The sequence below is a fragment of the Propithecus coquereli genome, unplaced genomic scaffold, assembly GCF_000956105.1.
Source record: "Propithecus coquereli isolate 6110/MARCELLA unplaced genomic scaffold, Pcoq_1.0 Scaffold122, whole genome shotgun sequence".
Lineage (NCBI taxonomy): Eukaryota > Metazoa > Chordata > Mammalia > Primates > Indriidae > Propithecus > Propithecus coquereli.
In genome coordinates, this window is record NW_012136303.1 from 1,931,080 (window position 1) to 1,955,679 (window position 24,600).

The 24,600-nt window shown below is 45.9% G+C and overlaps 1 protein-coding gene across 1 annotated transcript; it reads right to left on the reverse strand.

Moving 5' to 3' along the window:
* Positions 1–4,188: 4,188 nt before the first annotated feature.
* DYNLRB1 (dynein, light chain, roadblock-type 1) lies at positions 4,189–24,600 on the reverse strand. The gene is made up of 4 exons (XM_012637658.1): positions 23,542–24,600; positions 13,482–13,557; positions 9,344–9,511; positions 4,189–4,569 (listed from the first exon to the last, which is right to left on the reverse strand). The coding sequence occupies exons 1-4, from the start codon at positions 23,542–23,544 to the stop codon at positions 4,526–4,528; spliced, it is 291 nt and encodes a 96-aa protein (XP_012493112.1). The 5' UTR covers positions 23,545–24,600; the 3' UTR covers positions 4,189–4,525.

Consider the following 24,600-nt stretch of genomic DNA (forward strand, 5'->3'; position numbering starts at 1 on the left):
ATGCCCAGGGCTTACTCTCAGGGATATATGACTTATTAGTCTGGGAAGAAGCCGAAGCATAGTTTTGTTTTTGTTTTTTTAAACTGGCTGTCTCACCTCCACTAGAATGTAAGCTCTTATCACCATGTCCTTTACTGGAGCCTGGCACATAGGAGGCATTCACTAAACACCTGTTGAAGGAATAAACAAAGCACTGTTTGTAAAGGAAGATTACTATAAAATAAAAACAAATTATAGGCAACCTGCTACTTTTGTTCGTGTTTTCCCTAAATATATATGGAAATCTAATGCCCAACAATCAAATAGTAGTCTCACATGTCAAAAAGATATTCAAAATCTGGAGAATTAAAAAGTATCATGAAATTCCCTATTTCACCTAGCCTTTTAGGGAAAGTCACTAACAACATATTCCTCTGACCTAGGATGTTAAAAGTGAATTATCCTCATTCACCTTAGTTTCTGCTGAGACCCCTTAGACATCGTCCCTGGGCCATAGGCCAAGGAGATGAGAAGGACGAATGCAGGACTGCAAAACCAGGTGGCTCCAAGGAATTTCACACTTCTACTTGGTCTGTAGCCTACAAGGGAGCTGGAAGTTAAGAGGACAATTTTTAGAGGCTACTGATGTGTATGAGTCTCACCACCCATGGAGGGAGCTGTGGAGTTTCTGCTTCACCTTGAATCAACAGAGGGAGAATGGGCAGAGGGGGACCTTGAGAGCCAGGGGCCAAAAGGCAAGTGAAAAGGGGTCAGCCGGAAAGAGCTCATCATCCACGGGAAAGGGACTGCGGGTAGGAGCTGCCGGACAGAGGGGTGGTGGAGGCAGGCCCCCGAAAACTCATGAAAAACACACCAGAAGCGAAAGGTTCCGCTTTAAACACTCACCAGGCTCAGAGAGCCAGAAGCCCTTTCATGACAGTATCTGGAAACCATGAACTTTCCTCTCCCCATCTCACCCTTCTCTTAGCAACATGGGCAAAAGAGGTGACGGCACAAGGTGGGCAAATAAAATAAAGGGAAAAACCAAACACTTGCTGCTGTCCTGCAGAGCTGGGCTCCCAGTGGGCCCACGCTGGGGAAGGGGTGGCCTCTGTCTCCAAACGTAGTTCAAAGGCTCCTTCTCGTACTTGACTGGCACGCCACCTCCCCAGGGCTTGCCCTACAGTCCACCAAGGGGCAGGGGAGCAGCCAGCCCTGGAGAATAAACTTAAAGACTGTGGGAGACCAACATGAAGTTGCCTTTGATCTAATTGAGCTTGTTTACCATAGTGGCAGGACTAGCATTTTGAACATGTTCTGTAATTGTGTTATTTTCCTTCTTACTTGAACGTGTGATCGATCAGCTTATGCTCCCTGAGCAGTGGAGGGCGTCTTAATAATTTCATGTGTTTGTCAACTTAGTGGTTCCTACCTGCTGTGCTGTGCTGATGGAATGTATGAGACTTCCATTTCCCATTTTTTCCTTTTCTGGTAATTTGGTAAGTAAAGACAAGCCAGAATTTGGTGTGGAAAGATGAAGATTCTCGATGAAACAATGTACAAAAGTGCAGTTGGTTTCAGAACTAAACATATGAAAGAGGAGAAAGCCTATAATCCTGGAAGCGTTTTTAGTTTTTGGAGAATTGGTAATACCAGCTCAGAATTCTGAGGCGGAGGCACGAACGACGAAAGGAGACGGCAGCTGCAGCATCTCCCCAAACAGCAGGCCCCTGCCCAGGGACCCCAGACAAGAGCTGCACCTTGGAGGGCAAGAACCGTACCTGGGAGAAGTCACAACAGGGGCTGCCTCTGGGGAGTGGGCTGGACTGAGTGGGAAGCAGGATAGAGCTTTCTGGGGTCATGTGTCCTTGAAAGGGGGTGGGGTTACACAGGGGTCAGCATTTGTCCCTTAAGATTTGTGCCTTTCACTGTACGCACATCTTACCCATCCGCCAAAAAAGGAAACAAACCAATGATATGCACAAGGAAGAGTTTAGGGGTGTGTACTGTCTACAATATACTTTGAAATGCATCAAAAATAGGATGGATGGAGGAATGGAGAGTTATGTGACACACAAATATAGCAAAATGGTTAACTACAGAATTTAGATGGAAGGCATACAATTATGTCAATTTCTCTGTATGTCTGAAAATTTTCATAATAAATACTGGGGCATGGACACAACTTTGCTATTTTGGCAAATGAACTTCTGAAATCCAGAAACCATGCCCTTCCCTCCAGGCCTAGGGGAGCTGTCAGTTTCTAACCTTGACAGGTACTGTATTCCTGTACACTTGCTACTTTTAAGTACAGAAACACTAGGATTTTGCATGTATAATACCACTACAGACTTTTAAAAACCTAAGTTTTGACATCTTGAGTCCAGGGAGTTATACTTGCTGCGTTACAAACTCGAATGCGCCCAAGGTGGCTTCTGATGTATGAAATCCCAGTGCTCAAGGGACTGGGAGGAAGAGTATCTCTATTTTCACAAGCCATCAGGTTTTCCCCAAAGACATACTGAGCCTAAATTTTCCCCAGGACCTTGATGGAACAGTTTTGGACACAGAACTTTAAAGCAAACAAGAGGGAGTGGCAGAGGGACAGGCCCCCAAACCCTATTCCAACCCTTGCTCTGGAGCCAGAACACCTCCCTCCAGGGACCAACCTCCCCCCGCCCCCCACTAGAAACCTGACCTCACCCCCCTGACCTGCTTCCCCATTTCCCTTCTTGGAGAAACTCAAGCCAGAAGGACAAGGGAGCCTCAGACTTGGATCCTGGTCTCCAACAGTTTCTGCGAGCAAAAGGAAAATACAGGTGGCCATACCCCACTTTCTTTTAAAACAAGGAATCTGGGAGTAATTACCATGTGGAGTCTCTCTCAAGGGTTCCTCCTGGGCCCATAGGGACAGGGTGAACAGTAGTGTTTCCCAGAGAACCAATTTTACTTGAAGATTGGGGGAAAATTATTTGAAAGGATTGTTTTTATATTAAGATATTATAAAGTAGAAAATTCTTATTGCCTTTCTTTATAGGGTTTGGATTAGGGTTTGGGGTTAAAGTTAGGGTTAGTATGAAGGTACAGGTGAACACTTTCATTAAAATAGGAAATTATAAAGAAATTTTGCCAAGCCCTGATAAACTATACCCCTAAACTCCCAAGGGTACATGTTTTACTCTTTTACCATTGAGAAAACTTCACTGGAAAATCTGGAAAAGCATTGTTGCTAGATGAAGAACTCACACTGTAGATAGCGGTTACTTCTGGGGCAGGGAGGACAATGGAAGGGGATTTCCAGGCTCACACTACAGCTTTGGGTCTTTTTCCTGTGTAACCAAAAAAAAAAAAAAAAAGGTAAACAAATGGAACTAATAAAAAATGCAGATTATTTCAATCAAACATTGCAGGGTTTGAAGAGTCAAGAGAGACTCCATATGAAAGCCGAAATCAAGGACCCCGGGACCTGGATATTTTGGGACATAAAAAAAAAAAAAAAAGACAAAAAGAAAAACACAGTAAAAAGTAAATACATATGGCTTCTGGGGGAAAAAAACCAGGGTGCTTCTGGATGATGGGTGGCCCGGAGCCTCACTAAGCACAGGTTAAGTTTTAGGAACCTCTTGGTGAGAGGACCCCTGCACACCCCAGTCCAAGGTCTATGGGGGCAGACATTGACCCAGGGTGAGCTCCATCTGGTGAATGAGACCACCCAGGTTTCCAGGGTGGGCAGTGTGGAAAGAGCAAGGCCATCTGAGTTAGAGACTATGCTCCTGGCTGTGGGGCTTCAGGCAAGCCATTCTCTAGACCCCAATTCCTCACCTCTCAGGTAGCTTTAACACTCTGCAGAGGGTACTGTGAGGTGGTATCTACTATATGTGACAACCGGATGCATTCTGGGTCCTCAATAAACATCACTCTACTGCTTTCCCCAGTGCAGTGTAGTAGAAAAAAATCTTTCAAAACACTGGCAAGAGTGGGAAATGATAAAAGGGGCATTTAGGGACAAGGGGCCCAGAAACTGGGGCACCAATTATATACCAAGCTACAGTGAGTGTGGCCACAGGGGCAACAAGGAGCCGGCCTCTCAGAGGCCATGAGCGCTGTCTGCCACCAGGGGCTGGGGAGGCACCTGGCTCAGTTTCAGACCATGTGATTACACAGGAAGAGAGCCTTGTCAACCTAGTGTTTAAAGACACAACAGCAGGGTAAGCATTTCAGTTATTTTTAGTTAAAGAAAAACAGCTTTTTCCAAGGGCAACAAAGTGAACTGAAGGTCAGAAGGAAGCTGGGTGTGGGCTTCTCACAAGCTCTTGCTCCAAAACCTGGAAGTGAGGAAAGAGGGCCCTCCTGGGAACTCTGGGGAGACTGGCGCAGCAGGGGGATTCCTTTGGTGGGGTGGGCAGAGCTGCCAGCCCTCCCATGGTCACTGGATTGATCTGCGTCGGCTCTAAGGCGATTTCCACGTGCCAGTCTGCTGACATGATGAACATTATTCTTGGGGGGCATTAAATTAAGGAATGACACAAAGAGCCAAGAGAGTGGCTTATTCGGTTGGATTCTGAATCACAATCAGGAAATAGTCTTTATCTGCAAAAGAAAAAAAGGAAAAAAATCACTAAATGTCAAATGAGAGAAAAACATAACAGAGCAACTACATAATTGAATCACTAACCATAAAACGGGGGGAGGGGAGGAGAGCAATAAAAAGTATCAGTGCTCTGGCTAATTCCACTTGCTGGGAAAACAGAAGATAAACTTGCAAGTTTCCTGTGGGACTCCTGCAAGCGGAGTCTCGCCCTTTCCCGGGCAGCGGCCACGCTGCAGCACATCCTCTGTTCTGATCCTCCCCACAAGAGTAACACCAAGGGCAACACACGTAACCTAAACGTATGTACACCCATAATTTGCTGAAAAAAAAAAAAAAAAAAAAAAAAGAGTAACATCAGACAGGCAGGACACTCATCCCTGTTTCCCGGGTGGGGACACTCAGGTTCAGAGAGTTTCAATGAACTGCCTAAAGCAGCGGTTCCCAAACCCCAGGGCGTCCCAATCACCTGGTGGCTGCCGGGCTCCACCCCCAGAGGCACCGATTCAGTGGGGCTGGGTGGAGCCCAAGAATTTTCATTTCTAACAAGTTCCCAGGTGATGCTGCTGCTGCAGGCTCTGAGAGAACCTTTAGCTTGAGGTTACCCAGCTAGTTGGTGTCAAAGATGGAATTCCAACCATAACCTCACTGGTCTTGGGTTAATGTCAGTTTTTGTTTCAAGCTCAGTTGCTGGCTTTCCGGATCCTTCGGGACAAGAAAATTTCAAAGGCACTAGGTCAAAAAGAGACAAAGCTGCCTGGATACCAACTCCACTAAGAAATGTCCACCATAAAATCACAGTAAGTACGAGTCCTCAGAGGGTAAGTATGACCGCCTCTCATTTTATAGAAGGGGAACTTGGAGAAGCAGGGTCTTTCAACTTTGCCCACTTAATAATCAAACCACAAACATTTACCAAGGCTTCTATGTGTCCTGGGTCAACCGCTTTCATGTGGCACCTCAATGAATTCTCAAATCACTCGGAGAACACTGGGGCTCAGAGAGTTAAATGACTTGCCCAAGCCAAGGTAAATATATGGGTGGGGGTGGGATGGGGATGGGGAGGCTGGGTTTGACCCCAGACTCTAAACTCCTCTGTCTGCTGCCCCCTGCTGAGCATGAGAGAAATGGCAAGACCTCAGCCATGTCTGCTTTGTGGCTGTTCAGATTCAAGCCTAAAGCTTGGTTCTTCCCACTATGATGGGTTGTTGCGACTAGATAAGAAACAGAAATTAAATGACCGACAGTTCCATGGCTAAGCAATCTGCATAGATTAAAAAATCACTAATAAAAATAGAAATAATTGGCTGGGCATAGTGGTTCATGCCTCCCATGCAGTGGGAGGCCAAAGTGGGAGGATCGCTTGAGGCCAGGAGTTCGAGACCAGCCTGAGCAAGACTGAAATCCCGTCTCTACAAAAAAATAGAAAAATTAGCCAGGGGTGGTGGTGTATGCCTGTAGTCCCAGCTACTTGGGAGGCTGAGGCAGGAGGATCGCTTGAGCCCAGACGTTTGAGGTTGCTGTGAGTTATGATCATGCCACTGCACTCTAGCCCAGGTGACAGAGTGAGACTCTGTCTCAAAAAAACTTTAAAAAAAGAAATAATTAGCAAGTTCATTGATATAAACAGACACAATAATACCAGTGTCTTTTATTCCAAATTATCAAGCTCTAAATCCAATAATACCACCTCAAGTGCTTTGTGAGAATTAGCATGTCAGAAGTTGTTTACACTGAGTTTCCTCAGCTTTATTTTGGTGACGTGAGTAAGTGAACACCAAAACTCTTGTCTTAAAATGTCTCTTCACATGGGCTGTTCTGGGCTAGGATGGGGTGAAATGTGGTACATATGTGTTCAGCCAAACTGTCTGAAACCACCTGCTATTTGTGGCCTGGGAAGCAGCTTCTCAGTTGGATCAATGAGTCAGATTAGGTGGGTAGGAAGGGCCACAGATGTCCTTCCTGGGCTGGGCTGCTCCGCTTGCTCACCATGTGTAGGGTGCTAATTACAGTCCCACGGGGCCACCTCACACACGATAGCTAGGCCTGTTTGGCTGGGGGCTGCCCCGGGGGCCATGCTCTATGGCAATCCAGCCTTAATGCCTCCAAGGCTCTGGTCAGTGGTCCTGCCCACAGGAGTTCTGGCATCAAAACCCAGTATTTTTTGTTGGCCATACCACAGTGGGTGTGTCCAAGTGTGAAATCACTGTTTTTTATCCTAAATCCCATGGCCCGGACATCCCTGTCCCCATCCTCACTGCTAACCCACCGCTAACACAGCAGTGGGGTATCAGCAATGGAGGAGGTTCAGGAAGTCATTCATTCATTTATTCAGCAGCTATTTGTTAAATGCTTACAAGTCCCTGCCCTCATGGAACTTACTGTCTAGCGGAGAAGACAGACTTAAAGACACAGATAAGCATCTGGTTAGCCAAGTGACAAGGGTGGAATGTTCTGGGCAGCAGGACAGCATGCGGGAGGGCCCCAGGGAGAGGGGTTTGAGGTTCTGAGAGGCAGCTGTGAGGCTAATCTGAAGAAGCACTCACTGAGTTGAAGACAACCCCAAAGGTGTCACACAGCCTCCAGCAGGGCAAGGTGTGTGTGTGTGTGTGTGTGTGTGTGTGTGTGTGTGTGTGAGAGAGAGAGAGAGAGAGAGAGAGAGAGAGAGAGAGAGAGAACACGCACACGAGCCTCCTTGCCTCCACTGACTAGGCTGTGGGCTCTCTGGGCCTGTGACCCGCCCTCCCGAGGAGAACCCCTAACTTGGGAGCTGCCCACTTTGAACTCAAGCACCAACCACACTCATGGGCTCTGAATGCCTGCAGGTCCTCAAGGCCAAGCTGGAGACACCTCTGCTGCCAAGCTGAGACGTGGACGGCCAGGCGCTTTCAGGTGAGTCTGCCCTTCTAGAGGAGACGTTCTCAGAAGCTTTAAGCCATGAGAATGTCCACTGGAGAGTTTGCCTAATTTGGAGACCCATCTACCCTTACCTCACACTCTGAGCTCCCAGGTGGGCCACTGGGGAGCACAAGGTTGGCTCTGACATGCAGGGTGAGTAGAGGGACGATTCCTGGCCTGACTTTTAGGGAAGTGAAGCTTTGTCTTCTGTAGTCACACAACATGAAGTCTTGGGAAGGATTTCAATTCAAATTTGATTCCAAGGCTTTTATCCTCAACCCAAGCCAACACACTCAACCAGACAGGGGGGTCTTAGGAGACCAGAGCAGCACGGTCCCCTACCTAACATTTTATGGATGTGGGCATGGAGGTGTTCTGTGACTTGCCCAAAGTCACGCTTATAAGGGATAAAGCCGGGAAAACAGATTCTGTGCCTCCTGCAGTCTCTTCCCTGACGGATCAGGCATCGGTTGGCAGGGGATGCATTAAACAGTGTACAGCATATTTTTGAAATAAATGGCTCTGAAGTTATCCTTATGTTCTTCTTTGTGACTGATGTGCTCTGTTCTCGCTCCTCTAGGGAGTGTCCCAGGGAGACTGGGCTCCCTGGGTGTGGGCTCCTGTGACTGGCTCTATGGTTCTTTCCTTCCCATCCCTCTAGGAAGGTGGGCTGGGCTGGAGCAGGCTGGGGACAGAGCTAATGTCGGTGTGTTGCTGGGAGTGGCTGACCCCCCATCAGCCTCAGATTCTGCAGCCTCAGATTCTTCACCATCCGTATTGCCAAGCCCAAGCCCAGGGGCACTCTTTGTCCCCAGACTCCCCACTGCCTTCCTTGATCCAGGCCATAATCACAACCATATAACTTCCTGCCCTAAAAACCTCTGCTCACAGGATCAAGTCCACATAGCTGAGTTTGGTGTTCATGGCCACTTCTAAACTGGACCAAAGTCTCACCTCCCACGCCTTCCCACACACTCTGATGTCCCAGATAAGCTGCACTGCAACCTAAGTGCACCATCACGTGCGCCAGTGACTCCTGCACTCTCAACTCCGTGGCTCAGCTGAAGAAGGGCACGGGAGAGAAAGAAGTAATGACAGAAACCATCCTGGAGGATCTGCCATTCTGTGCCCTGAGTGAGAGTGAGGGGAGGCAGGGCAGGAGAGGTGGCCCTGCTGTTCCCGCCTGGGCTCCCAGTCCTGGGGGCTCCTCCCAGGATGAGCATCTCATCACCCTGAGAATGGTGCTAAGGCCTAAAGACAAGCTTCGGTGGTGCCACACTGCCCCCCGTGCGAGCCAAGCACTTCGTGTAAAACACACACGGCAATCTATTCCAGTGCTGGAGGAAAAGCCAGTATATGGGGCCTAGAGAGACAGGACTGTCCTTTACGAGAGGGCAAAGAACAATTTTTCAGGGATAAAATGACTATGTGGTATTTTTGCTTTACGTTTAGGTTCAGAATCACTGAATTCTTTTTCTTCCAAACATGGCTTTTCTGCCCCTTCACCTTGCGCACACTCTTTCCTGGCCCTCAAGATTCAGCTCCGATGTCCCCTCTTCTGGGAGGCCTTTGCCAACGGCCTCCTCTGTCTCAAATGCCCCTGTGAATTTCCCCGTGTCAGGGCAGAGGTGATGCTGTGTTATGCTATCTCCCCCAGGAGACCGGGACTCCCCTCTGTGGCCCAGAGTCACTGTGAGGATTTGACGGGGGACATTAGCTGAGGGCTGGCTGGGCAGTGAGGTATCAGCTCAATTTCTTCAACTTCTCACACCCTTCTTGGACCCTCTGGAGACACCAATGTGCCAGGCCTTCCTCATGAGCCATGGAGAATGTGCTGTGAGGGTCTGCTCCTAAGTGGGGAGGTGGAAGACCCCTTACCTGGTGCAACCATAATTTCATTTTTCTTGGAGCGAATTCGAAGAAAGGTGAGGTCATTCTGGGGGTCAATTTCACGCACAGTGCTCCGCGCTTTCAAGATGAAGTTGTGCATGAGGTTGGCGTACTGTGTAGTGGTGGGATTGTCCATGGTGCTCTTGATGGGAATGCCTGAGGGGAGAACAGACAGAGACTGAGCAGGACGTTGGAGCCCCTTTCTGCCAAGCTCCCACCCCACACCCCTAATTCTAGAGCACTGGGCTGGCAGTTAACAATCGCTGCCACTATTCACAGAGGGCTTGCTATGTGACAGGCACAGCGCTGAGCACAAGTATGTCAGCACCAGGCCCCAGAACTACTCTGTGGGTGGTACCACTTCATGAGTCAATTAGGCAACGGGAGCACTAAGCAGCGAGGTGACCTGTCTGTGGTCACACAGGAGGTAAGCAGTGGGGCAGGGCTCACACAGGGTCTGCTGGCTCCACCACTGGGCTCCTTTCCCAGGGCTGTGCTGCCTAGACTGGCTTCCAGCAATGAGAGGAGAGACTGTCATTCGTAATGCTTAGAACCCAAACCAGGAAGACAGCTCTTAAAATTTCTAAATACTGAAAAGTGGGAATAAGAAAAAAAGGTCAACTTGTTCTAGGACATAACCACCGCCATTTCCATCCAGGGAGGCTCACAGCCTAGCTGTAAACACACTGTCTACACACGTAATTGTGCCCTCAAATTAAAGTGTGTTTCTGTCTATATTTAACCTTTGTAAACAGCACTGCTGCCTCTTTCAAAGAGCCCACGATGTGGACAGTCCACAGAGTTGACCATTTTGTTGTTGGGTACTCAGGCCGAGTTTTTTACAGTAAAATCAACTGCATAATGAGTACCACGGTACACCAAGCCTTTGGTTTTGAGGATTGCTTCCTTGAGATGGACTATTAAATGGACCTGCTCACTGGACAGTGCCTACTGTCATGGAGGTGAGGAATGTGGCTCAACTTGAGCCCCAGGCCACAACTGGGTCATCAGGTGCCTGTGACTTGGCTGTGACATATCAGCAGAAGGCTCCCTCCATGAGCCCACCAGCTAACAGTCACTTGTGAAGAATGTGGCTCCTCACACACAAGTAGCCCGATTTTGGGCCCAGGACCTGCTAATCTGGCCCATAACTGACCAGCCTAGGGATCACCAAAGGCAGTCATTCTCAGGCCTGTCCACTGGGTGGCAAGAAACTGGCCCAACCTTGTCTTCTTAGGGCACCAGGAACACGGTCAGTTGTGGCCCAGATCAGCAGGGTCCTGGGCCCAAAATCTGACCTAGGCTTACACCCTGGCTCTGCCCCTTCACAGCTCTGTGGCCTTGGCAAGTGGTTTAACCTCTCTAGCCTCCATTGCCCCATCTGTAAAATAATGCCTATGCTTCAAAGTGCTGCTGTGAGAACTGCGTATGGCTTAATTCATTTAAGAATGTTTAGAAAGAGTACACACTTAATAAATGTTAATTTTTTATCAATGCCACCCACATAATAAATCCCATTCCCAATAACCTTAAGCCTGCAAGGGCCTTGCTAACACACAGAGCCCACCCACTGAGGGCCAGAACCAGAGCTAGGATGGAGCCCAGGGTTGACTGTTCCTGCTCCCTGGCCAGGGACCCTCCCCTCAGCTCACCTTTGGGCCCTGAGGGTAAGAGGCCTACCAGTCTCAAGGCATGGCAAGGTTTAGGTGATTAGACCCCTTGACCTTCTCTTTTTATACAATGCAAGGCCACCTTCTTGCAGATCCCTCTGCCTGGAACTTTCCTTCCTTCCCCTATTCACTCATGGCTCCCACTGGCCCCTCATGTCTCCACCTTCTGCAGTCGCCTTCTCTCCAGTGGTCGTCAGTGCCCCCACTCTACAGTCCCAGCACTGTGCAGTTTTCCTTTAGGGTGATGTCACACTGTTACAGAAGTGACGTTATGTCCCTCCCCACCACAGTGTAAGTTCCCTGTGGACAAGACCAAGCCCAATTTGCTCACTAGTATCCCTGAAGAGACTGCATTAGGCAATTGTGGGGTGACCCTGGGCATGGCCTGACCTCGTGGGATGTCCACATGTCTGTCTGTAAAGGCGGGAGCAATGAACTAAGTAAGGCATGTGAAGTGTTTATAATGGTACCTGGAAAAGGGTATTATTATTTTCAATCATGTTAGCTATTATAGGCATTATTACAATTATTAATCTAATGATTATAGCATCTAATGTGCTTGCGAAAATTTGTTTTTTTTCCTTTGGGATTATTTCCTTTGAACATATTCCTCAAAGTAGAATTACCACATATCAAAGGGACTTGTGGCATCACTGACTGCGGTTTGTTCATTTAACAAACATTCACTGACCCGAATATGGTGCATGTGCTGTATGGACGCTGGGAACAGAGGTGAGTCAGACACCGTTCTGGCCTGGCCTTTACTAGCCAAGGTGCTGCTATCAGCAGCAATGTCTCGGCGTTCCTGTCCCCCCCCAGCCTCACACTGCATTATGTTATTTTTGTATACTCTAGTAAGGTAGTTTTTAAATTGGTCAAACCCTTTCCCCAAATTAAAACTAATGCAGAGATACAAGCTAATGGATCTGATTGGGGCTGCTCTGACTGAAGTGGAAAACAGGACCTGGGCCTCCATCTCTACTACTAGGGGCAGCAAAGAACCCCAGGGCTTAAGGAACAAAGCCCTAAAAATACATCCTAGGCAGTCTCTCTGAGGGAAAGCCTTCAGATGGATACAGATCTGCTCTGAGTCTTAGGCTTGTGGCTCTCATTGCAGCCTCTTCTGGTTAGAATCTATTCTCTAAAGCAGAATTTTCTCAACTTATCTGATCAAAAGAATCTCCTGGTGTACTTGGTAAATACACAGACTTCCCAGGTCTCACCATAGTCCTAATAAATCAGACTTTCTAGTGCAGAGGCCTGGAAAGCTGTATGTTCAACAAGAGCCCCAGGCGATTCTAATGAATGGATAAATTTGGGAACCACTGTGGCCTAGAGGCATGAAGCATGTGGATTCTCCCAACCCAACAGGGGAAGTTGACGAGGTAATTGGGTTTGTATAAACAAATGTGTCCCAGCCCAAAACTGATGGTGATAATACTGTACTAAATGCTGTACATTGTTCATTCTTAGTTAATCTTTCCAGCCTATACAGTAGATATAATTATTATCCACATTTATAGGCTTAAGTAACTTGCCCAAGGTTACAAAACTAATCAGGAGAAGAGGCAGGATTCAAACTCACAACTGCTGGATTCTGGAGCCCCTGTCCTTACCGTTGCCTAGAGCATCAGGGCCTGGGGCCACAGACCAGCAGCTACCCTCTGGTTTTTCACAGCACAGTGTGGGAGAAAGCACACATGTACTCAGACAGACTTGGATTTACATCTCGGCTCTAGGATGGCAGGCGAATCAATTAAATTTCTAGACTCAGTTGTCTCCGCTGCGAAATGGAAACAAGGGGGCTGCTTTAAGGAATAAATGAAACAGTATGTTTGTAAAGCACCAGCCAGAGACCTGGCACAGAGCAAGTGTGTGATAAATGTTAGTTCCCTTCTTTACCATGTGTGATTTGGGAAAACTGGTACCTGTACCCTCTTTCTAGTTGCTCAAATTATCTCCCAGAAGAGGGGGGAGAAACTGTAGGTACAAAGAAGTCGACTAGAGAATTATCTAGCAAAAAAGCAGAATCAACACAAATGGGTACATAATACTCACTTAATGGGTTCATACAGAAGTAGAAACAACATAAATAGGTTAATGAACATTGTGCTGGCACTTAAAAAATTTGCTTATGTAAACCATGAAGCAATATTTAAAAAACCTCATATGTAAACATATGCAAAACAATAACAACTATGATTATGACCATCCCAAACTGTGCCTGGACAAGGCTGAAAAAGCATGGAATACTGAAGAGTATGATCTGTCAGGGTAGTGGGACTGAGTGGCTTTTTCCTTTGTTTAGAACACTGGAGGTGTTAAAAAAAAAAAAAAAAAAAAGCTTAAAATTACATCAGGCACACGAAGGGGCTTAGTAAACAGGAAGGGTATGCTGCGTTTGGGCTGTTTCCGGGGCCTTTCTGGGTACGGGTCATGGTGGGAGTGGGGTGTACCTTCTGTGTTCACCACGATGATTCCTTGCACTCCCTTCTGGCTCTGAAGTCGCTTCAGTGTCTCCTCCACCTCCGCCTATCAGAAAACAAGACCAAGGTTAGGAGGGATCACTAGGCTGGATTAACTTCCTCATAACCCAGGCAGATGAATCACACATTTGTCTTCCAATAACAAACAAGTAATACTTGGGCACTTGGCTCCTACTCAAAGCTCTCCAGGCCACCACCACCAGCACCTAGAGCATCTGCTCACACCTCCCGCAGGGAGGCGGCTGCTTCTGGCCCTTTGTCCACCAGGCACTATTATCCCTGCCCCCCTCAGCTATTTGGGAGCAGGATATGAATGCATATATACACATCCATAACTCATATATTTGGTATAGCAGGGGACAAGACTCTGATGATTTGAAAAAACCCAAACAGTAGTGTCTAACAGGAAGAAGACACTTGGCCATTTGTGGCCCAAACAGCACAACTGAAAACATTCCAAAGGAAGCAAAATGACCCCATGAGAGTAGGACTCAGTGACTTAACAAACTGGCATCTAAGATAATGTGACACATGGCATATAGCCACAAGAAGTGTGCCTTAGGAAGGGGCTCATCAATCCTGATTTTCCAGAAACTACTCAAGGTGGGATACTCTGGCACATGACATTCATAAACAGAGGAGACAATCAGATGTTTGGGTCCTCACCTTGCCATGCAAGGCCTTTTACATTATCACTCCCACCTTCTTTACCTTTCCCTCCACTCTCCATCTACACGCTCACACCTCCCCACCTCCGTATCTTTTTACCCTACAAGGGCTCTTCTCTGCTGAAATCCAATGAATTCTTCTAGACCACCTAAGACATCACCTCCTCCCCAAAGCTTTTACTGATCCCCCAATTCAACAGAGTTTTTGCCTACCTCTGATTCCCCAGACCCTTGGCTGTGCCTCTCTGGGACATGTATTAGGTACTGTGCCTAATTACTTAGAGACTCTACAATGGCCTGCAGAGTAGGAGCATAATAAACAGCTGCTTAACTGAACCAGGCCTAATTCTTCCTGTGGATGGAAACTGGCCTTGAAGTGTGCTTGTTTTCAGGAGGCCCTGTCCAGACTGGTCTAGAATCCAATCAGAAGCTCCTCGAAGGCTGAGAGCTATTAGAAACAGAGGCTCCATTCACCAAAAGAAAATGGTTCCCCACCCCCAGGGGCTAACGATTTGGTGGTGGGGGGGGATCCTAAACATAGGGTGGAGACAGCACAATGAATTCTTTTTCTGGAAGGCACAAGGCTAACAATCACTGCCACCCACTCCCCTGTGATGTAAGAATACTCTCAAATGCTAGAGCGAAGGGGAAACAAGTTCCTCCTATAAAACGGCAAATAGCCTGATGCCTCTAAAATCTGGAGCCTGGGTAAAATAATAGGGCCCCGTGGACGTGAGAGTACAATACAGTGGTTCACGCATGTGTGAGATCTTAAGTAACGCGACAGGCTTTCACTGAGCTCCTACTGTGTGCCAGGTGCTATTCTGGGCGGGTGGTTAAGCACAATAGTGCTCAATACTATCTAGTACTCAGTCTGACATGGAAACTATTAGGGTGGAAAGGCTTACCAGGTGATCATGGCGTGGGTGTAGAAAGATTTCTCACACAGAGATTGAGATATATAAGTAAAATTTATTTTATTATTTAGAAGGAGAGAGACTGTGAGAGAGAGGGGGCGGGGGTGGAGGGAGGCAGAGAGCAGAGAGATGGCGTGGCATCCTAAAGAAAGAGAAAGGAGATGTCAGCAGTGAGGCCAAGTGGCTTGCTGATTTTAAGGGGCACGAAGAGAAGAAAAAAGTGATGGCAGGTGATAACAAAAGTGGATAACAAAAACTGTAAGGATGTCAAAGTCCAAGACTTTGTTTCCTGCCTTTCTTTGGAAAGGAAAGGAGAAGGGATTATCAGAGACGTGACTCTGTCCTTGAGATATGGTTGAGGCTGTAGCTCATTCTCCTGCTATTTACTCTGGAGCTCTATAAAAGCAGATTCTCAAAAAAACAATTTTGAAAGAGAGAGATTTACATCTCTTTTCCATTCATTCAGCTTTTTCAGAAGTTGTATAAAACAGAACTCCTGCAGGGTACCTGTTAGTGAGACAACTCATAGGATTGATCTCTAACTGTTCCTGGGGAAATTGTAGGATTAGGTATTTTTCCTATGTGGGATTAGGTATTTTCCCGTTATTTTTGTAAGACTGCCCCTTTCAGAAACTCTCTTGGAAATTCATCCTAAGGTAAGGAAGTAATTCAAAAGACACAGCAAGATGTTTGCTGCAGTGAAATCTGCAATAGCAAAAAGCAGAAAGAACTAGAAATGCTCAACAATCAGGGGAAAGGCCAAGTAAATTATCCACACATGGGAATATAAAACACATAAACAATGGTGATGAGAGACCATGTTATACCACCACAAAAAGTTTGTGCTACAACGTTAAGTGAAAACAGTAAAATGCAAAGAAAAAGTGCATGGTGAGTGTAACCACGTGAAAACAAGAGGGCTGGAGGAGATTATGAAAAAAATAAAAAGCCACATTAAAAGCAAGGAATTTTAGATAAGATTTTATTTTGTTTTCAAAAAATTGTTGTTTCTATTTAATAACATTTTAACCACCACCCCCCAGCTGCCATGTATCCAAGAGATAAGTCTATGATATAGGGGCTATAGGGATCTGACATGCTCGACATCATAATAAGAATACGTAAGAATAATTTGGATGACAACGTAGGATAGCTCAATCAATCTGCAATCAACCCAGGAAAGAAAGGGGAAAGAATGTTAAAACCAAAGATGTCAGAATCCAGGTCCAAAATATCCCCCAGATATTTTCAAATGAAAAAGATGAAACTTAATAACTTTATGGGCACCTTCTATGTGTCAGACATCATTTTAGGCCTGGGGATGCTGTAGTGAACAAAATATAACACAATTTTCTGCCCTTGTGAAGCTGACATTTGTGGGAGTGTTGAAGGTGGATCAGACATTAAACAACAAAAAGGAAGCTAAAAAAAAAATGTCAGCTACAGTAGGGAAGGGGGATCTAGATGATGGGAATATTAAATAACATCATGAGAGAAGGCCTCATAAGGTGATAGCTGAGTAGAGCTCTGAAGGAAATGAAGGAGCCAGCCATGCAGATTTCTGGAAACTATTCCAGACAGCACAAAGAGCTAAGTACAAAAGCCCTGGGTTGGGAGAGTGTCTGGCATGTTCAAGAAAAAGCAAAGGAGCCAGTGTGGCTGCAGGGCAGTGAGCAAGGGAAGAGTGGGGCCCGCAACCAGGACCGGATCATAGTGGGCCTGGCAGACCAAGTAATGACTCTGGTTTTTGCTGGGTATGATTTGTGGAGCCGTAAGTTTTGAGGTAAAGAATAATAAGATCTGATGTTTCAAAAGGATGGCCCTGGCTGCTGTGTGGAGAACGGACGGCAAGGGACAAACGCAGCCTGCCAGGAGTCCTGGCCTCCAGCCCCTGCCCTTGTCAGGTCCTGTTTCCTGTCTGAAGGAAACAAGCCTCTCTCCCTCCTCTCCCTCGTGCACTGCTTGATGTAACTAACTCCCAACCCGCTGGACTCAGCTCCCCGGCCTCCTGTGGGAGGCCTTCTCTGAAATCAGCCCCTCTTCTGGGCACCTGTGGCACCCAGCCTTCGCAGACTTATCACAATGGGGTGTCACTGTCTGTCTCACAAGTATCTCCTCCTCAGACTCCAGGCACCCTGGGAGCAGGGACCCAGACTTTATAGCTCCAGTATTGGGCAAAGGATAGACTCAATAAATACTGAAGGAACAAATGAAAAGCATTTCTGCAACTTTGTGTCACAAAATCAACCTTTTTAAGTACAGGAGCGGGGGCATGGCCTTAGAGTACCCAGTGTAAAAAAGAGCTAAGGTTGAGGTGATCCTAAGTTTAATGAGAACCATCCACTGAGATCTGGCTGTTTAAAAAGTAAACACACACCTACCAGGAACAGGAGGACACACTGGTAAACATTTATCTACTCAGTACCTACTATGGGTCATATATTGCTTTGAGACACATGCTCTCGCCTGAGCCTCTCATTCACCTTGCATGGTTAGTATGATCTCCATGTTATAGGAAACATGGTTCAGAAAGGAGAGGAGTTTTGCCTAAGAACACACAGTAGGTCAAGAGAAGAGCTGAATATATTTAATACCAATGACCACAATGATGAGGTCCCTGCCTTCACGGAGCTCACATTCTGGGGGAAGAGACTTACAAAAACAAAACAAAACAAAAAAAACAAGTAAGCAATATTCTTGTAGGGTACAGGGACTGGGTTGGGGGCAGAGGATGCCACTTTGGCTAGTGTGGTCAGGAATAGCTGAGCACGTAATCTTTAAGCTAAGAACTAAATGATGAGAAAGAAATGCACTCAAGGCAATGGGTTCTCTAGTTCCCGGGTGCATGTATAGTGGCAAATGGAAGAACAAGCAGCACCATGTGCAAAAAATTTAAGAAAAACTTTTAAAAAAAGAAAAGAAAAAACAAGCAGCCATAAAGCTCCAGGATTATTTATTTCCTTAAGCATAGGAGTGATAACCACCTGAAGCAAATGATTCAGGAAGGAACTGTGACCAATCTGACCACTAAGCATAAAGCTTAACTTCTGTAAAACAATAATCAATCAAATAGGACAGAAAAATATTTGCATCAAATATAACAGACAAAAGTAATTCTAAAAACATCACATAAAATGATTAAGAAAAATAGCAAGTCTCTAATAGGTTGGTGGGCAAAAAGGATACACCTAAGAGAAATTACAAACACAACAAAATGACCATAATTCCTTGTAAACAAAGGAATGAAAAATTACACCGGTGCTGAGGTTTCTTTTTAAATGTTGGCATTTTTATGGCAAACGGCACAAGGGCAAAACGACCTTTTGGGAAAGCTACAGGATGATATATTGCAAAGATCATAAAAGTATTTGTTTCTTTGCCTCAGAAATTTTTTTCCTGAGAAATTATCCTGAGGAAATACTCTAATAAGCTAAAAACCAAAACAAAACAAACTATACACACACAGAAGCATCATCACAGCATTATCTCTACTAACTAAGAACTGGAAGCAATCCAAATGTTCACAAAATTATAGTATAACTATTTCACTGACTATTATGTTGTCACTAAATAGTTCATGACAAAGATGATATAGCAACAAGGTTAAATGTTTTGGGTCATTAAAACAAACACAAAAGAAAAAAACAAACAAAAAAACCCCAGCAGGCGTATCTGAAAAATATGCACATGTGAACAAAGAGGAAGGGGAACATACAAAGATGAAAAGAGTTGTGAGGAGGAGTAAAACTGGATGAGGAGAATTATGGATGATTTTTATATCATTGTTCTAAAGGGCAATTTCCACCAAAATGTAAAATATGCAAGCCAGAAGTGCCACATCCAGGAATCCATCCTACATAACCGCTAGCATGAGTGCAAAAAACACAAGCACAGTCACTGTAGCATTGTTGGGAGTAAAAATCTATAAACCATCTGAATGTGTATAGGGGAACAGGATACCATACAGCCCTTAAAAAGAATGAAGTAGGCTGGGCGCGGTGGCTCACGCCTATAATCCTAGCTCTCTGGGAGGCCGAGGCGGGCGGATTGTTTGAGCTCAGGAGTTCGAAACCAGCCTGAGCAAGAGCGAGACCCCCGTCTCTACTACAATTAGAAAGAAATTAATTGGACAACTAAAAATACATAGAAAAAATTAGCCGGGCATGGTGGCGCATGCCTGTAGTCCCAGCTACTCGGGAGGCTGAGGCAGGAGGATCGCTTGAACCCAGGAGTTTGAGGTTGCTGTGAGCTAGGATGACGCCACGGCACTCTAGCCCGGGCAACACAGTGAGACTCTGTCTCAAAAAAAAAAAAAGAATGAAGTACATCTGTGTATAATGACACAGAAAAATGATTTTTTAAGTGAATAGAGCAAGTTGCAGAATGAGATATATATTCATATAGCTTAAAATAAACTTAACATGTATAAATATATATATATTCCAGTTTCATGTAATAAGCAGTTTATATATAAATGTGTTTATGTATCAAACAAATCTGGAAGGAAACATACTCAACTGCCAACAGTAGTTACTATGGGGAAGCAAGATGGGGACTACATGCATTTTCTACATTATATACTATAATACAAAACTATAGCAACCAAAACAGCATGGTATTGATATAAAAACAGACACACAGACCAGTGGAACAGAACAGAGAACCTAGAATAAATCCACACATTTATAGCCAATTGACTTTTTTCTTTTCTTTTTTAATTATTTATTTATTTTTGAGACAGAGTCACACTCTGTCACCCCTAGAGTACAGTGGTGTCATCATAGCTCACTGCAACCTCAAACTCCTGGGCTCAAACTATCCTCCTGTCTCAGCCTCCCAAGTAGCTGGGGCGATAGGTGCCCACCACAATGCCCGGCTAATTTTTTCTATTTTTAGTAGAGACGGGGTCTCGCTCTTGCTCAGGCTGCTTTCGAACTCCTGAGCTCAAACAATCCGCCCGCCTCGGCCTCCCAGAGTGCTAGGATTACAGGCGTGAGCCACCGTGCCTGGCCTAGCTAATTTCTTTCTAATTTTTTTTTCAGTAGAGACAGGGTCTCGCTCTTGCTCAGGCTGGTCACAAACTCCTGAGCTCGAACGATCCACCTGCCTCGGCCTCCCAGAGTGTTATTATTTTTTTAAGAGACAGATTTTCATTACATTGCCTAGGCTGGTCTCCAACTCCTAGGCTCAACTGATCCTTCCACATCAGCCTCCCAAGTCACTGGGATTAAAAGGGGGAGCCACCACATGTAGCTAAAGCCAACTGATTTTTGACAAAGGTGCCAAGACTGTACATTGGGGAAAGGATAGTCTCTTCAATAAATGGTGCTGGGAAAACTGGATGGATATACATTTGCAGGAGAATGATACTAGAATCCTGCCTCTCACCACGTACAAAAATCAAATCAAAATGGACCAAATGCTTAAATGTAAGATCTGAAACCATAAAACTACTAAAAAGAAAACACTGAGAAATGCTTTAGGACATTGGTCTAAGCAAAGATTTATAGCTAAGACTTCAAAAGCATTGGCAACAAAAACAGACAAACAGGCCGGGCGCGGTGGCTCACGCCTGTAATCCTAGCTCTCTGGGAGGCTGAGGTGGGCGGATTGTTTGAGCTCAGGAGTTCGAAACCAGCCTGAGCAAGAGCGAGACCCCGTCTCTACTAAAAATAGAAAGAAATTGATTGGACAACTAAAAATATATTGAGAAATTAGCCGGGCATGGTGGCGCATGCCTGTAGTCCCAGCTACTTGGGAGGCTGAGGCAGGAGGATCGCTTGAGCCCAGGAGTTTGAGGTTGCTGTGAGCTAGGCTGACGCCACGGCACTCACTCTAGCCAGGGCAAAAGAGTGAGACTCTGTCTCAAAAAAACAAAAAAACCAAAAAAAACCAAAAAAAACAAACAGAATTATATTAAACTAAAAAGCTTCTGCACAGCAAAGGTAAAAGAGTGAAAAGACAACCTGTAATGGGAGAGAATATTTGCAAACTATTCATCTGACAAGGGAATAATATCCAGAATACATAAGGAACTCTAACATCTCAACCGTAAAAAACCAAATAATCCCATTAAAAAATGGGCAAAGGATCTGAACAGTCATTTTTGAAAAGAAGACATACAAATGGCTAATAGGTATATGAAAAAATGTTCAACATCTCTAATCATCAGAGAAATGTAAATCAAAACCACAATGAGATATCACGTCACCCCAGTTAGAATGGCTATTATCAAAAAGACAAAAAATAACAAATGCTGGTGAGGATGCAGAGAAAAGGCTCTCAAGTACTGTTGGTGGGATGTAAGTGAGTACCTATAGGATGTATGGAAAACAGTATGGAAGGTTTTCAAAAAACTAAAACTAGCAGGCCATGGTGGTGGTATCTATAGTCCCAGCTGCTTGGGAAGCTGAGGCTAGAGGACTGCTTGAGCCCAGGTGTTCAAATCCAGCCTGGAAAACAGAGACCTCATCTCTTAAAAAAAAAACCCAAACAACTGAAAATAGAACTACCATACTCTAGTAATTCCATTATTGGGTATTTATCCAAAGGAAAGGAAATTAGTATATCAAAGGGATGAGGGATAGCCGCATCCCTTGTTTATTACAGCACTATTCACAATAGCCAAGACAGGGACTCAAGTGTTCAGGAATGGATGAATGGAGAAAATGTGGTATATATACATAATGGAATACTATTCAGCCATAAAAAGAATGAAATGCTGTCATTTGCAGCAACAGAATAGACTGGAGGTTATTACATTAAGTGAAATAAAACAGGCACACAAAGACAAATATTGCATGTTCTCACTCACACGTAGGAGCTAAAAAAGTTGATCTCTTGAAGGTAGAGAGCAGAATGATGGTTACCAGAAAGGCTGGGAAGGGGTGAGGGATGAACAGAGAGGTTGGTTAACGGGTACAAAAATACAGTTAGATAGAAGGAATAAGTTCTAGTGTTTGATAGCACAGTAGGGTGACTATAGTTAACAATAATTTATTGTATATTTCAAAATAGCTAGAAAATCTGAAATGTTCTCAATACAAAGAAATAATAAATGGTTGAGATGATGGATATCTGAAACGCTGATTTGATCATTACACATTGTATCAATGTGTCAAAATATCACATGTACCCCATAAATATGTATAACTATTAGGTATCAAAAAATTAACATTTGTGGCCAGGCTCGGTGGCTCATGCCTTGTAATCCCAGCACTTTGGAAGGTCTAGGCAGGAGGATCACTTGAGCCCCCAAGTTCGAGACTAGGCTAGGCAACATAGCAAGCCCTCGTCTCTATAGAAAATTTTAAAAATTAGCCAAGTGTGGTTGTGGACGCCTGCAGTCCTAGGTACTCTGTAGGATGAGCCAGGAGGATCGCTGGCACGGTAGCCCGGGTGACAGAGCAAGACTCCGTCTCAAAAAAATAAATTTTTTTTACAGTTTAAAAAGTGATGTGAAAGATGATATTATATATATTTGAAGCATTATTACGTATTTTTAATGATGTGGAGACATTCTTTGTGGCATAATAATGAAGAAAGCAGAACAGACAAATGTACACACATTCAATACAAGCTAAACTACACACGGAAGCAAAAAAGTAATATGCCTAACTGCAAGTGGTTGCCTCTAGGTGATGGCACTGTTTCTTTTTTCTTTTCAATTTTTCTTATAAGCCTTAGATTTCTAAATAAGAGTTTTGAAAAAGTAATGCACTCAAATGGTTTAACAATTAAAATGTCTTTTCAAATTTCGTACAAGCTGTGAGGATTAAGAACACAAGAAAACACAAAACCCTGGAAAGGCGTAAAGGGAGCCCACAGTTGCAGCCAGCAAAGTAGGCTGCGGGATCCCCAAAGGTAGGCCCCGCCCGTTCCTGGCTCACGCACCCAGTCCCAGCGGCTCCAAAGAGCCACATAGAGTGGCGGCAGCCAAGCTTCTAGGGTTCAAAATCCACTTCCACCCTTTCCTAGGACAAGGCACTCAGTTTCACGGGGTTTCAGATTCCAAATGTGTAAAATGGAGCTAATGGTCGTGTCTACCTCGCACCGCTGTGAAGAGGAAGAAAGACAAGATATATAAAGCGCTTAGCGGAGCCTGCCACAAACTGAGCTTCCAAGAAACGCTATCAAGGTTGCACAACAAGGCCCAAGACGCTAGCCTGCAGGGGCCGTGGACAGCCTCCCCACCCCTCTGACTCCTCGCCGAGGCCCGGGCTCCCGCTTCCGGTCAAGGGGGCAGCGGGATCCGGTGGCCCCGCCTCGGTCTGGAGGCCCGCGCCGCCTGGGTTCCGCCCTCCAGCCAGCTCGTCCCGGTCCCGGCCACGCCCAGCCCCACGGATTCCTTGTCCGGTGCTCTGAGTCTCCTCCACCCACGGAGGATGGAAGGCCGGGCGCGGGTGGTGGGCGGCCGCCAGCTACAAGCCCCGCGCAGACACTCACCATCTTGGACCGATTCGGTAGCTCTGCGTTGCCGACAAGCAGCCCGGTCCCCAGCCTTTCTGCGTCTGCGCGGTTTTCTGTGAAAACGGACAGCTCCGGTAGCCTATCAGGAACCAGCGTGGGGCGTGCGGGGACGGCCAGGCGAGGTGATCCTAAGTCAGCTGCCTCAAAGCTAAAAGCGAAAGAGCGCTTTCGCTGTGGAAAATTCCCAACTCCAGCTGTGCCGAAAAGATGCTGGTTCTCGGTGTCGCAAGAGGCATTCGACTCTCAGTCGAGGTCTGAGCTGGCTCTGGAGACCCTGGGTGGAGGGAGAGTATGAAGGCGAGGGGGACGGTCGCTGAGACCCCTTTGCGCCCAGATTGAGGCAAAAAGAGAGGCCCAGAGCCAAAACGCGCTGACGACATGGGAAAGTGCGGGGTTGGCGCTGTAGTCAGGTACCTCTGGAGGCTCCGGAGCGACCCCCTTGGGAATAGTCCGTGCAAGTTCTGAGATGAATTGGTCAGGGCTGGCCTGGGAGTCTACAGACGTGGAAATCGAGCTCAGCCCCACCCCTGCGTTACCGTGGAGAAGCGTCTTCACGTCTCTGTGCTCCATCATTTTCTCACCTTCAAAACGGGCTCCCTTCTTCCCAGAGCCCTATGTTGTCCCCTTTTCCGCTCTTTAAACTTACTTCTGGATCCTCTAGCAGTAAATAACTTATGCTAAAACATGCGGCCACTTGGTGAACCTCGTGCCACGTTACTGTGCTGAACATTCACAAATGCGTTATCTCCAGTAGCAACCATAGTGAGTATCGGTGTCCCCGATAGTTTACGAATGCTGTCTCTTCCAGTCACTGGAGCTTGCTAAATCAGATCAGCGGTGGTGATCTAACTCCAAGTTTTCATTCCACGGTAGCACCTCTTCAGTGGGGAAGCATTTGGTGCTCCTTCAAGGGTGTGTCTGCATATTAAGAAGATTGGATAGTGACTTTACAACGAAGAAACCTAGCAGATACCACCTTAACCAGGAGATCACGGTTCATATTACTGGAAACAGGACATATTGATGTCGTGTGCC